This window comes from Odocoileus virginianus, chromosome 6 (genome assembly GCF_023699985.2).
Source record: "Odocoileus virginianus isolate 20LAN1187 ecotype Illinois chromosome 6, Ovbor_1.2, whole genome shotgun sequence".
NCBI classification, from domain to species: Eukaryota; Metazoa; Chordata; class Mammalia; order Artiodactyla; family Cervidae; genus Odocoileus; species Odocoileus virginianus.
Window position 1 is genome coordinate 48,159,878 of NC_069679.1, and position 15,155 is coordinate 48,175,032.

The window sequence follows — 15,155 nt, forward strand, 5'->3', positions numbered from 1 at the left end:
TTTAAGTGTACAATTTCACTGGCATTCATTACAATTCACAGTGTTGTATATCAGTCAGTATTTCCAAAACTTTTTCGTCACCCTCTACAGAAACTCTGGAACCATTAACCACCCCTCACTCCTCTTCCCTTTAGCTTCTGATAACCTCCAATCTGCTTTCTCTGTCTGTAAATTTGCCTATTCTGATACTTAAGTATAACATAGGTATAGTCACACAACATTTGTCTTTTTTGCTGACCTGTTTCACTTAGCATAATGTTTCCAAGGTCAGATATCCTTGTAGTGATGTGTACCAGAATTTCATTCCTTTTTACAGCTGTGTAATACTCCATCATGTTTTCTTTATCTTTTTAACTACTGATAGACATTTTGGAACTCACTTTGAGTGCTTTTTAAAAATAGATTCCCTGGCTTCACCCTTGAAGATTCTAATCCCATAAGTCTGACTGGAATCTGAGCATCACTATTTTAATTTTTAATCTCCACCCCCGGCTCAGTTTTTATTTTTAAAAGTTTCATGTATACAGAAACATTGAAAAGGTATATAATGAGTATCCATATACCCTAAAATCTTCACTAGTTGGTGCCACTTTTTGACATTTCCCCTTGATATTCCTTTAGGTTTTGCAAACAAGATTCTTTACTTTCTGGCACAAGAATATCTTAGGCTCATCCAGTAATTTCCTTCCTCTAGACCTAAATCAGCCATTTTTCCAAAATGAACATAATGTATTTTTTAAAAAGCTCTTGGGGTGATTCTGATATGACCTCAGATTTGCTGATCTATGTAACACCTAGAAAATGTGACAAGATTTTCACAAAGTTTTATCTTATTAAAGATGTGTTAAAACCTCAGAGCTGGAAAATGTGTGCGGAAATCAAGATAAGAAAAGGCAGAGTCAGCTTGGTTAGGGTGAACAGCATCTGCTGGAGGGAAGACTTCAGGAAGCCACCAGTGTGATTTCTACTCCTCCAGTGCTGATCCTGGCCTTAATTCCATTCTTTTCCTCCTGCTAGATTGACTCTAATCCTTCTCATTCCTTAACTCAGGCCCTTGGCCCACTCCAGCCTCAATTTTGGCAAAGCTTGTGGATGCGAAGATTCTAAATATATGTAGATGAGACAAAGTAATTTTTGTAAAGGTCAGCACCAGATAATCTTTGCAAGAAATTAATTTTAACTATGAACTTGTGAAAGTATGTGGATGTCTACGGCCATACCACCCTGAACGCACCCGATCTCGTCTGAAAGTATGTGGACTTCATTCATGAGTGGTTTACAAACTCACTATCTCACACATTTATTTTATCTCTCCAGGTTTGACATTCTGGGTACAATGAAAAGGAAACTGAGGACAGATATTCACTACCCGCTCACTAACTTGGACCTTACTCCTTACATTTGTCCAATTTTTCGGAAACATTCTAAATATAACCTCTGTGCAGTGGTGGTGAGTAAAATGCTGAAACTATATAAAGTAACACAGGTTTAAAGAAAACTGTAGAATTATTTGCTTGAATGACTACTCCTATCTCACCCTGACTTCTCCTGTACTGTTCTTTTAAAAACAAAATAGAGAGCCTGGAAACTGTCTGCTTTGACCTTGAACAGTAGGGCAATGAAAGAATACAATGTCCTCTACACTTCCTCCTTACTGTCCCACTACTCCATGGCTATTTCAGATCTAGGGACATTTGTGAGCTGTGCTCTGGGCAGTGGGCAGTACAAGTTGGTTCCAGTAGCTTTATGTTGAATAATCATGAGCCTCTCTATGGTGAAAGCCCCCCAAACATAATCACTACCTGTGAGCATCAGTCCTGAAGAAATTCTGGGGATTCCATTGGCTCTGAATCAACTGTCATCATTGAGGATTCCCTTAATAAGGAAAGAAATCATGGAGTATAATTCAGACCAGACCTTCTACAACTTCCCAGAACATCAACCCACCCCAAGCATGAGGCCGTCTCCTGGTTTCTGTTCTGGATCACAGTGTTATCTTCTTCAGAACATTCAGGTTTCACTTGAATTTGAAGGTCCAATTGTGTCCAGTGTCAGATGGGCAAGGCTCCCACTCGATCCCAGTGTGATTCACCAGAGTCTTCTGGTGGGCTGAAGTCGTAATTTGCTATTAAGCTTATCGTTGAATTAATATAAAATATTGTTTAAACTGGTCTTTCTCTTTAACATCTCTCAACTGAGAACCATACTTCAAACTTAAAAAAGATCCTTCTTTACTTTATCCTTTTTATGTTAATCCTTGACATTCTTCTTCTAATTTATCCTGCCCTTTAATATGGTTTTCCTTCTCTAACTTGCCAATTTGGAAATCTAGAGTGACATTTTCTTCTCTATCATAATAGACTCTAATGTGACTTCCAAAATGATAATAGGAATTGCCCCACCTCTGTATTTTACTGTTTTAACTTCTCATTATAACTGTTTCTGCTTTAAATAAAAAATTCAGAAGGAGAATTTATAAAAACTTGTATGATAATTATCTGCAGTATGAAAAGGTACATGTTTAATATTAAAAGAGTCACCCAAACTTCCTATAAATTCTTAATCCTTTGTTCAAATTAGTTAATTGTTAACTTAGTTAATAATAGTTAAATTAGTTAATTGAAGGGCAAAAATTGATTTTGAAAGAAATATACCTAGAATTTACTGAAAATTGGTGATTGATCAGAAACAAGAGCTAAACATCTTAGAAACTGTGATGTATGGTCCTGGGGAAAGGCCATCCAGAACTCTGCTACACAAGGTGTCATTCCCCAGGAAATACCTGATGGAAATAAGAAAGATCAGGCTTCACCCCACATTTACTGACTGGAAACTTGCATTTTAGCAAGATCCCCATGTGATTGGAATGCATACTGAAGTTTGAGAAGTATTCAACCCTGGCCCAAAAAGGAAGGATTGCCTCCACACCATCCTTAACAGATATTTATCCAGCTTTCGAATAAACCCTTAAAGAGCTCTCTGCTTTACAAGGAAGGTTCTTTATCTGCCAGATTTGTTTGATTTTACAAACATATAGTGCTTGCTATGTACCAGATAGTGTTCCAAGCACTTTATAATAATCAATCATTTAATTCTTATATAGCCCTGTGAGGCGTGGGCACTATTATCATCTCCACCTTACAGAATGGGAAACAGGAACAGAGGTTAAATAATCTTCTCCAATCTAGTGTCTACAAGGGGCAGAGCCAGGGTCTGAAGCCAGGCAGGCTGTCCTGCTCTCACTACTATGTTATGCTGCCTCTGACTGTTAACTTGTCTCTCTACATTGGGCCCAAATTCTTTGGGCTTCCCAGGTGGTGCAGTGCTAAAGAGTTCACTTTCCAGTGCAGGAGACGCAAGAGGGGTGGGTTTGATCCCTAGAGAAGGAAATGGTGACCCACTCCAGTATTCTTGCCTGGAAAATGCCATGGACAGAGGAGTGTGGTGGGGTACAGTCCATAGGGTCGCAAGAGTTGGACACAACTGAACACAGCACAGCTAACACGTATGTGACGACTTGGTTAACAAATGCTTGTACGTATGTGTTAGCTAAGCAGAACTCATTCTTATTTCTTATATGTGGTGTTGTTGTTCAGCCACTCAGCTGTGTCTGACTCTTTGCAACCCCATGGACTGCAGCATACCAGGCTTCCCTGTCCTTCTTTTACCTTACATGTCTTATATGTGAAAATCCTTCAAATATTTGAAAATAGTGATCATACACTAACAGCATTACCCCCTTCAGCCCTCTCCAAATGATTGGTTTTTAGGAAAACTTTAAAATTACGAAATATTTCAGGCAAAGAAAACATAATATGTACACACACAGATGTTAAGACTAGAATAATGTAGGAAAAAAATCAAGCCTCTGTGTGTCTTTAACAACTCCACTTTGCTCCTTTCTCAGTTGTAACTACGGTCCTGAATTTGGAAGGAATTACTTCCATGCAGGGCTTCCCAGATGGTGCTAGTGGTAAGAACCTGCCAGCCAACACAGGTGTTAAGAGACATGGATTCAATTCCTGGGTTGGGAAGGTCCCCTGGAGAAGGGTATGACAACCCACTCCAGTATTTTTGCCTACAGAATCCCATGGACAGAGGAGCCTGGCGGGCTACAGTCCATAGGGTTGCAAAGAGTCAGACACGACTGAGTGACTTAGCACAGCAAAGCACATCCCATGCATTCTTTCATACTTTTGTCACCCATGTATGTGTGATATAGTCTGTTTTGCATGTTTTATAAATCTAGTATAATTAACTTACATATCCTTCTATAACTTTTTCCTCAGCTTTATATTTGTGATATTAATCCATATTGCTAGATTAGCTTTAGTGCATACATTTTACCTGCTTTTAGTAATTCTTTGTATCTAGGTTGTTTCTAATATTTTGCTCTCACAACTTTGTATAATGCATTGTTATGTGCTAACACATGAAACTTTATTCTTCCAGATAACATTTTGAAGATTACTGACCTGAATCTCTCCTTTATTAACGTAGCAAACAACATTCATTTTCTACTTAATTTTTTTTTGCTAAAATTGTTTTCACATTTTTAATATCTATTTTCACAATCAAGAAACCTGTAACTTTCTTTCTCATACTGGCCTTTTCTGTTTTTGTTTTAGGGATCAGTCTGTTTCTAGCCTCATAAAATAGGTTTGCCATTCTTTTCTATTCTCTGGCACAGTCTCTATAAGATAAAATTAACTTGTTTCTTGAAAGTCTGGTATAATTAAACAAAAAAACTATCTGGTCCTGGAATTTTTGTTCTTGGTGAGTAGATTTTGAAATATTTGATCAGTTTGCTTTAGCCATGGTGAGTCTATCCAGGAGTTTCTGTTAGTTCATTTTTTTTATTAGAGTAGAATTGCTTTACAGTGTGGTGCTAGTTTCTGTTGTACAACAAAGTAAATCAGCTACGTGTATACATACATCCCCTCCTTCTCGGGGCTCCCTTCCACCCCACCCCCCCCATCACCCATCTGGGTTATCACAGAGCACCAAGCTGAACCCTCAGTGCTATGCAGCAACTTCCCACTAGCTCACTATTTTATACATGGTAGTGTATATATGTCAACCCTAATCTCCGCTTTGTCCCACCCTCCCCTCCCTATGTCCACAGGTCTGTTTTCTAAAAATGGAAACCATGAATGTAAAACTCAGTAAAATTGCAAAAAGGTAACCAGTGTTCTGCCAGTGTAACCAGAATATGGTTCAAGTAGAATATTACCGGTACCCTAACTGCCTGTGTGGCCCCTTCTAGTCCAGGCGACCACTGGCTGCTGACAGGTTTTTCCAGTTCTTCTGCTTTACAGAAATGAAATCCTACTGTGTGGACTCTTTTGTGTCTGACTTCTTTCACTCAGAATTATGCAACATTCATTCATATTATTGCATGTATTGTGGCTTACTCATTTTCATTGCTGTATAATATTCCATTGTGTGAAAATACCATAACTTGCTTTACCCAAAGATCATGAAGACACTTCTCTGTTTTAACTTATAAAAGCTTTGTTTTATTTTAACATGGTTTTAAGAATATTTAAAATCCTTTTTTTTTTTTGCATTTTCAAATTTATTAGCAGAAAATTGTTTACAAGTGGCTCAGCAATAAAGAAGATTCTGCCTGCAATTCAGGGGGCTTGCAGGAGATTCTGTCCCTGGGTCAGGAAGATCTCTTGGAGAAGGAAATGGAAATCCCTCCAGTATTCTTGCCTAGGAAATCCCATGGACACAGGAGCCTGGCGGGCTGTAGTTCATGGGGTTGCAAAAGGTTGGACACGACTGAGGGACTAAACAACACAATTGAATTCTCACTTCTCCCTTTGTTTATCCTTAACACTGTGGTTTATCTGTTTTGTTATCTGAAAGAACCAGCTTATGGTTTTGTTGATTATTTCTTTGTGTTCTATTTCATTGACCTCTGGTCTTTATTTCCCATCTTCAGCTTCCTTTGATTTCCATCAAATTGTTATTTAGAGGTGCATTTCAAAAATTCCAAACATAATTTTATATAGTTGTATTTCTAATGTCTAACTTAACTGCATTTTTATCAGAAAATATGCTCCAGTATTATCCATTCATAGTATGGGTTGATACTTGCTTTTTGTACTAGCTTTATGTGTGTGTGAAAAGAATTTTTAAATTAGGTTCAGAGTTCCATATGTTCATTAAATAAAATTTGTTGTGTTCAAGTATATATTCTTAAGTTCTTATCTGCTTTAACAAAATTAATAACTGAAAGATATATATATCAATTTTTTGTTTTTTCTTAAACTTTTGGCTAGGTCTTCACTGCTACTTGCAGGCTTTTCCTAGTTGCAGCGAGCAGGAGCTACTCTGTAATTGTGGTACGCAGGCTTCTCATTGTGGTTATTTGTCTTGTTTAGAGTACAGGTCCTAGGGTGCATGAGTTTCAGTGGTTGCAGCACACAGACTTAAGTAGTTCTTGATTCATTGGCTCTGGTATAGTTGCAGTGCACAGGCTCTGGAGCATGCGGGCTTCAGTAGTTTTGGCATTCATTCTCAGTTGTGGCAGAACATGGGTTTATTAGTTGCTCCACAGGCATGTGGAATTTTCCTAGACCAGGGATCAAGCCCATATCCCCTGTGTTGGCAGGTGGATTCTTAACCACTGGACCACCAGGGAAGTCCTCAGGCTGTCTTAGTTATCACTTTTCCACTTGTACTCAATTTTATTTGTGTAGAACATACTTCAGTGGACTTTACATCAAGTCTGCTATCCTGAAGTCTAAGTCTCTGACTGAAAAAAATCTTTTGTTTACTTTGATTCTTGAATGCTTTAACTAGAGAGCAAATTCTGGATGTAGTTACTTTTTATTGTTTTAAAACTTATTATTTCAGGTTTATATGGCTGTCGTGGGGTTCTGCCATCATGTTATTCTTTTGTGGATAATCATTTTTTCCTGTTGCCTTTAAAACTTTGTTGTCTTGCAGTATTATTTTTATTTATCCTTGGTTCACCATATTTTCTAAATTTGAAGATTCATGTCTTTCCTTAATCATTTCTAGTCGTTGTCACTTTCAGTAATGCCTTGTTCCTGTGCTCTATTCTCTAGCACGTCTGCTAGGTATACACTGAATGTTCTCTTTCAACTTCGTGCCACTACTACATTCAGGGGAACTTCCTCAGTTTCATCTGTATAATGTATTCATTCTCTCTTCAATTCTATGTACTATGTACTATCAACACTTGAAATTTTTAAATTCAAGTTTATCATTTCTGTAAGTTCTTTTTAAGTTTCCAAAGTTTGCTTCCTGTTCTTAAATGTTTGTATACTTTCTGTATAGTCTCTATTACCTAAAGTGCTTGGAGTTTAATCTTATTTATTGCCTTTTCTTATTCATGGTGAATTGTTTTCTTGTGTGTGCTGTAATACTGAATTGTGAATATTCACTGCACCAGTGAAGCATCCCTGGCTTCTTTTTCTTAATGTGTGGTTATCCTGTGCAGCCTGAATTAAGGTCCATCAATCTAGAAGGTAATTCTCTTTTCTTTTGCCAAGCAACCCCAAAATAATTCTCATCCTCACATTAAATTCACAGGATTCTGACACACACAGATATTAACAGTTTAAATTTTAATTCCTCAAAGAAGCCAGGTCTGTGGTAACAAATTTCTAGAAATTTCTTCGTACCCAGAGGCCTAAGCTAAGCTAAACACTGGAGGATAGATTCCCGCCCCCCCATCATTTATTCTTTTTTTTTAAATAAATATTTATTTAGCTGTGTCAGGTCTTAGTTGCAGCATGCCTTGCAGGATCTTTTGTTGCAGCAACGGGCTTCTCTGTAGTTGTGGTGCACGGACTCTAGAGCTCAGGCTCAGTAGTTGCAGCCTTTGGGCTTGGTTGGCCGCCAGCATGTAGGATCCTAGTTCCCTTACAAGGTGGATTTTTAACCACTGGACCACCAGGGAAGTCCCATTTGTTCTGTTATTGAGGGTTAATCTCTTTTAAGAGGTTGCAGCTATGTGTGTGAATTTCATTCCAATGCCTCACCTTGCAGGGACTTAAGACTTTACCTCCAACCCTAGTGCCTTGTAAATCCAAGCATAGTGGTTCCAGAGTCCAAAAACTGCCTTTACTCCCAGACAGTCACAGCATCAACCATATATCACACTCATCTTTTATTTCCTCTATACTTGGCCCCTTGAGATTACTTTCACTATACCATCTTTAAAGTTAGCCATATATTTCAATGGGTATTTATCGTGTTTCATTCAGCATTCCTTACAGTTTCATACTAAGGCTTTCAGGCTAGCTGTTTGCCAAAAATACTGGGAACGGAAGTCAAGAATGATGCTTCACCTGCTACTGCTATGTTCGTTTTTTGTTTGTTTTTTACAGCAAGCCATCAAAACTGATAGCAGAAATTAATGAAACTGAGAATAGGAAAACAGGAGAAAAATCAGCAAGACATAAGCTGTCGCTTCAAAAAATTTTTCCAATAAAATATAAACTTTTAATAAATCCAAGAAGATTAAAAAAAAAAAAAAAAACATATTCTACCCATGATCTTTCTAGTCACTTTAGAACATTACACATCATCTGTATCCATACCAGACATTTTGTTTTTCTCAATCAAATTACATCAAAGTATTATGGACATTTTAAGTATTTATCCTACTTATTTGGCTGTGCCGGGTCTTAATTGTGACCTGGGGATCTTCAATCTTTGTTGGAGCATGTGGGATCTAGTTCCCTGACTAGGGATTGAACCTGGCCCCCCTGTATTGGGAGCACAGTGTCTTAACCACTAGACCACCAGGAAGTCTCTGGGCACGATTTTATAAATAAGGAAATTTAAGTGTTTCAGCTTAAGGTCACATGGCCAACATCAGGACCAGAGCCTGAATCTTTTAAATGTTAGCTTTGGGATATTTCTCTAGTGTGTAAGGGGAAATGTGAGGAAGATGAAGGTCAAAGGGGACACTTAAAAAGTACCTCCTATGTGCTTGCACTACCAGAGAAATAGTAGTTGTATATAAGACAAGGTGTCGTTACCCAGTCTTAAAAGATAGGGCAGTTAAAGCTCAGAAAGGTTAAACAATTTCCTTAAGGTCATTGTGTAGTATTAAAGCTGAATTCATAGTCAGAATTGACTAGAAAAATCCATTTTCCTCCACCTACCCCAGGGATCAAGCAAATTTATTCTGTAAAAAGCTAGACAATAAATATTTTATGCTTTGCAGGCCATGTATCTAGTCGCTACTCAACTTTACTGTTGCAGTGTGAAAGCAGCCACTTATAAACAAGTGAGCATGGCTGTATTCCCATAAAACTATTTAAGGACATTGAAAAACTTGAATTTCATATAACTTTCACGTCACAAAATATTTTTTTTTAACTTTTTTCAACCATGTAAAAATATAAAATATAAATGCATTCTTAATTCACGAGCCATACAGAAACAGGCAGTGGGCTGGCTCCGACCCATGGCCAGATATTGTTGACTCCTGCTGTATGCCATATTACTTCTGAGAAGTGAGGTTCTCCAATGCCTTTGTTTCAAACATTCCTCTACTGGGATTGGAAAGATGAATGGAACAGGTTCTTCTTTGGGCCTTGGATGACTGAGGGAGCTGTTTCTGTGCACCTCCCTCAAATTGTGTGGTCACAATATGCAGTCCTTTTATGTCTTGTTGCCATTTTAAATGTCTTTTTTCATGTCTAATGCCTGTCTTCAAAATTACACTATAAACTCATTTAGGAGAGATTACTATTTTAAAATTTCCTTTGATGTTTAATAGTCTGTGTATGGTAGGTGCTCTTGACTCCAGGTATCTCTTGGAGTAACAGGCAAGTCTTGACTCCCAAGAGATACCTGGAACCTGGCAACAGGACTGGAAAAGGTCAGCTTTCATTCCAATCCCAAAGAAAGGCAATGCCAAAGCATGTTCAAACTACTGCACAATTACATTCACCTCACATGCTAGCAAAGTAATGCTCAAAATTCTCCAAGCCAGGCTTCAACAATATGTGAACCATGAATTTCCACATGTTCAAGCTGGATTTAGAAAAGGCAGGGGACCCAAAGATCAAATTGCCAACATCCACTGGATCATTGAAAAGCACAAGAGTTCCAGAAAAACATTTACTTCTGCTTTATTGACTACGCCAAATCCTTTGACTGTGTGGATCACAACAAACTGTAGAAAATTCTTCAAGAGATGGGAATACCAGACCACCTGACCTGCCTCCTGAGAAATCTGTATGCAAGTCAAGAAGCAACAGTTAGAACTGGACATGGAAAAACAAGACTGGTTCCAAATCGGGAAAAGAGTATATCAAGGCTGTATATTATCACCCTGCTTACTTAACTGAGTACATCATATTAAATGCTGGGCTGTATAAAGCACAAGCTGGAATTAAGATTGCTGGGAGAAATATCAATAACCACAGGTATGCAGTTAACACCACCCTCATGGCAGAAAGTGAAGAACTAAAGAGCCTCTTCAAAGTGAAAGAGGAGAGTGAAAAAATTGGCTTAAAGGTCAACGTTCAGAAAACTAAGATAATGGCATCCGGTCTCATCACTTCATGGCAAGTAGATGGGGAAACAATGGAAATAGAGACTTTATTTTTGGAGGCTCCAAAATCACTGCAGATGGTGACTGCAGCCGTGAAATTAAAAGACATTTGCTCCTTGAAAGGAAAGTTATGACCAACCTAGACAGCATATTAAAAAGCCAGAGACATTACTTTGCCAACAAAGGTTCATCTAGTCAAAATATGGTTTTTCCAGTGGTCATGTATGGATGTGAGAGTTGGACTATAAAGAAAGCCGAGTGTCAAAGAACTGATGCTTTTGAACTGTGGTGTTGGAGAAGACTCTTGAGAGTCCCTTCGACTGCAAGGAGATCCAACCAGTCCATCCTAAAGGAAATCAGTCCTGAATAGTCATTGGAAGGACTGATGTTGAAGCTGAAACTCTAGTACTTTGGTCACCTGATGCAAAGAACTAACTGATTTGAAAAGACCCTGATGCTGGGAAAGATTGAAGGCAGGAGGAGAAGGGGGAAGACAGAGGATGAGATGGTTGGATGGCATCACCAACTCAATGGACAGGAGTTTGAATAAGCTCCAGGAGTTGGTGATGGACAGGGAAGCCTGGCGTGCTGCAGTCCACAGGGTCACAAAGAGTCAGACATGACTGAGCAACTGAACTGAACTGATGGTAGGTGCTCAGTATTAACTGATAAATACTAGCTGCTGTCAAATACTATCCTGTTTCATAACATATTCTATTAAATAGTCAATGAACATAATGTATAACCATTTCAATGACATGAAAAATAGAGCAGTCAGGCTATATATGTATGATTTGACTTAAAATTGTCATTTCCTTTTAATCCAGTATAAAGGACAATTATTAAAAATATTTTCATTTTTGGCTGTAACAGTTAAGTATTTTAATGTAAACACTAAGTCTGACGTTCCTCTTTCCCCCAGAACCATTTTGGTGATCTGGATGGTGGCCACTACACTGCTTTCTGCAAGAACTCAGTGACCCAGGCCTGGTACAGCTTTGATGACACACGAGTCAGTGAGATTCCAGATACTTCAGTCCAAACTGCTGCAGCATATCTCCTGTTCTACAGCTGTCAGCCCTTTTCTATACCTAGACAAAAATGCAAGAGCTAAGAAAATGGTGTTTCCTGAAAATTGCAAAACTAGCAGTGAGAACCTGGTACTTACGTTTTGCTTTGTCATTAAAACTCTTGCAACTTACTTGCATTCACTGACATTTTTAAATGTTTCTGGCATATTATGCAACCTTTTACATGGTAAGTCTATAACAAACATGGGTCCCAGCCCATTGAAAAAGGCAGCAAAAAAATGATGCAGTACTAACAGATGGGGACCTTTATAGCACTCAGATTATGTACTGTGTGCATATTTCAAAGTGCAGTGTTTAGTAATGTGTATTTTTATCATAGATTATCTCATAATTAGATATATCCAACAAATTATTTTCCAAAGATACTTCATGGAGCTAAACCAAAATAACTTTTGTTCAAGTGGCTCTGTGATTTGAAAATATTAATTGCTCTGATAATTTAGCCAAGAAGCTATGTCACTCAGACTAATTGTAGAACATGAAAAGTCGTCCATTTCACAATTCAAAACCGATTCTTTCATCTTCTTGGGAATTCACTAATGGCGACATCTTTCAGGAGCACCTTTAGAATCTTATTTTTATATGGAGTGTTTATATTGACTTTACCTGTAACAACCAAGTCCCTGAGGTAAATGATAAATTCTATGCTCCTCTATCCCTTTTAATACATCAGTTTGTAAAGATGTGGTTTATAATTCAGTTCACTTTGCTGTCATCTTTTTACCTTAATCCTAAGAACTCTACTACTCTTGATAGAGTAAGTCTGCCTGGGTGTTAAGGTTTTATATCCTACTTTGACTTTCAATTCTTGAGAGAATCATGAGTTCTATATGCAGTTCATGATCAAGGTGAAGGAAGAGTGGAATCAAGTGATACAACAGAGTAAGTGTACTAAATTTTAAATCACTGTATTGGGATAAAGGTGTGTATAAATTATAATTCTGCTGTCCTGTTTAACAATATAAAATTAAAGACAGAACACTTACAGGGTTTTTAATTATTTTTCTCATTAAGATTTTAATGTAGGTGTAAATGAAAATTCTCATTTAAAAAAATTAAAGAAAAGTTTCCATTTATTTTTTTAGAATAAAGATTTAGTGCACAAATACAGCCCAAAGCCAACAAAAAATAGCTTTGCCCTGTCATGTCCCTAAGAAAGCACTGCAGTTACTCAGAATAGGCCAAAAGGAGGGGGGGAAAAGCAATCCTCTGAGTTCTAGGCTTCACAAAAGGACCACATATTATACTATGTACACTGATTTGATGTGCAAGTGTGCAATAAATATATACACATACATTCCTATCTGCTTTACATCATTCTAGAGTATTCATTAGATCAAGCTGGGATTTAGAAATGTGAAAAGGCCATAACAGTGAATAGGAAAATAAAGGATACAATGATTTTTAGACCAGCAGAATAATAATGCTTAGCTAGTTAATTATTTTAACTTTGGAGCAAACTAAAAAACTTGTTTTGAAATAAATGGTACCTGTAAGGAATGCTTACTGCAATAGTTGTTAAATGTTCTTGGTCAGTTTTTTGATAATAGTGCTGACCAGAAGTATATGGTATAGTAACACAGCTCTCATTGTCCTACACGTCCTTTAAATGGCCAGCGATGCCTATCCAGAATCTTTATAAGCAATTCAAGAGTTGTGTTGCTCAGCCTGTTAAAAGGTAACTAGCTTAAAACCTACTTTTCCTTATGTGGCTACATCAGTTATTCGTGGTCCCAGTGACGTATAAAAGAGGATATAAGCTGCTGAAGATTTCACCGAAGAAATGGAAATATCAGAAACCTCGTGATCGTCAAATTTAAACCACCGCTGTCTTGCTGCATTTTTACAATAGGCAGTGTAGTGGCCACCATCCAGCCCACCGTAGTGATTCTGTGCAAAACAAGATAGAAAGTCAATTCAAATTGAATTATTTAAAATATGTCAATAATTTCAGAGCTTTAATGTTATTCCTACTTTCCTGTGAGGTAAGGAACAACCTGAAACTTGTTTTTTTTAGTTTGCTTTGAAAGAAAAAGTAGTTCAGTGAGATACTTACTGAAACAGAAAACAAGTTGTATTTCTTCAGATTGTTCTTTGGGCCAATAACATACTGCGACAAGTCAAGATTTTCTAATGGAAAGTCCACAGACGTCTGTAATTTTTGCTTCCACCTGCCATCATAGGAAAAACTGCAGAGCAAAACATTACAGCAGTTATACTGACAGACCCAAGACATCAGAATGAACCCCAATTCATTCATTAACAATCCAGAGTTTTAGACAGTTTTTATGTTTAGACATAAAATCTATTTCAAACACACACTTAGAATTTTAATAGTGGAGGGACCTGTCTAAAAATACTTGGTTTCATTTCTGTTTTACAAATGAAACTGAGGCACATAAATGTCTTGCCCCAGGTAAAAACAGTGATAGAGACAGAGCCACACCTTGGTGCCTTAATCCATAGACCAGCTAGAGCCATCAGATGAGTCTTTTGACAAAGCTAAGAAGTTATTCACACCCCCATTTATAATGCTAATCACCACAAAGTACCGAGAAATAACAAGACAGTGGCTCCAGTCCACTCTGGTTTGAAATCCAACCAGTCCATCCTAAAGGATATCATTCCTGGGTGTTCATTGGATGGGCTGATGTTGAAGCTGAAACTCCAATACTTTGGCCACCTGATGTGAAGAGCTGACTCATTGGAAAAGACCCTAATGCTGGGAAGGATTGGGGACAGGAGGAGAAGGGGATGACAGAGGATGAGATGGTTGGATGGCATCGTTGAATCGATGGACATGAGTTTGGGTAAACTCCAGGAGCTGGTGATGGACAGGGAGGCCTGGCATGCTGCGGTTCATGGGGTCACAAAGAGTTGGACACAACTGAGCAACTGAACTGAACTTGAAAAAACTAGAGCCAGAAACTGCATGCACACAGCCTAGTGACTGAAATAATGGCATTCCATTATCCTAACACTGCTTCTTTAAACACCAAAATACTAGTTGGTGTAATATGGTTATTTCAAAATTATTTTTTAAAGAGTGAACTCTGAACCATTTATACTTTAAGATATTCTCCAAGAATAATACACAGCACTAAAAATCTTAACAAATGTGTAATCATTTGTAGAATGTTTATAACTTTGCAATCTGCAACAAGCAGAAAAGGACAACTAATGTAATAAATTTTTGTAGAAAATCTACATAAGAAATGTGAGATTAAGCAAGACCAAGAAAAAAAAAAAAAGAAATCTGAATATATCAGTGTTGAAATTAACATAAATAACTGGCTAAGAATCTCCAATAATTTGAAAATAATTTTGTTTCACTGATTTGTGAAAGATTTTTATTTTATATTGGAATATCATTGATTAACAATGTTGTGTTAGTTTCAGGTGTACAGCAAAGTGACTCAGTTTACTTGTATCTATTGTTTTTCAAATTCTTTTCCCATTTAGGTTATCACAGAATACTGAACAGTGTTCCCTGTGCTATACAGTAGGTTGGT

The 15,155-nt window shown here is 37.5% G+C and overlaps 2 protein-coding genes across 5 annotated transcripts in view; one reads left to right on the top strand and one right to left on the bottom strand.

The window, feature by feature from the left end:
- The window catches only part of USP50 (ubiquitin specific peptidase 50), a 17,156-nt gene extending 5,403 nt beyond the window's left edge, over positions 1-11,753 (top strand). Inside the window, exons 6-7 of the mRNA XM_020895847.2 lie at positions 1,318-1,450; positions 11,475-11,753. Of these exons, the coding sequence (XP_020751506.1) occupies positions 1,318-1,450; positions 11,475-11,666 (325 nt within the window). The 3' untranslated portion in view covers positions 11,667-11,753. The remainder of the gene's footprint in view (positions 1-1,317; positions 1,451-11,474) is intronic.
- Positions 11,754-12,688: 935 nt separating this feature from the next.
- Positions 12,689-15,155, bottom strand: part of USP8 (ubiquitin specific peptidase 8) — a 48,844-nt gene continuing 46,377 nt past the window's right edge. For all 4 annotated transcript variants that reach the window (XM_020895845.2, XM_070469285.1, XM_020895843.2 and 1 more), the window contains 2 exons: positions 13,700-13,832; positions 12,689-13,533 (listed from right to left, as the gene is read on the bottom strand). In XM_020895845.2, the coding sequence (XP_020751504.2) occupies positions 13,348-13,533; positions 13,700-13,832 (319 nt within the window). In that variant the 3' untranslated portion in view covers positions 12,689-13,347. The remainder of the gene's footprint in view (positions 13,534-13,699; positions 13,833-15,155) is intronic.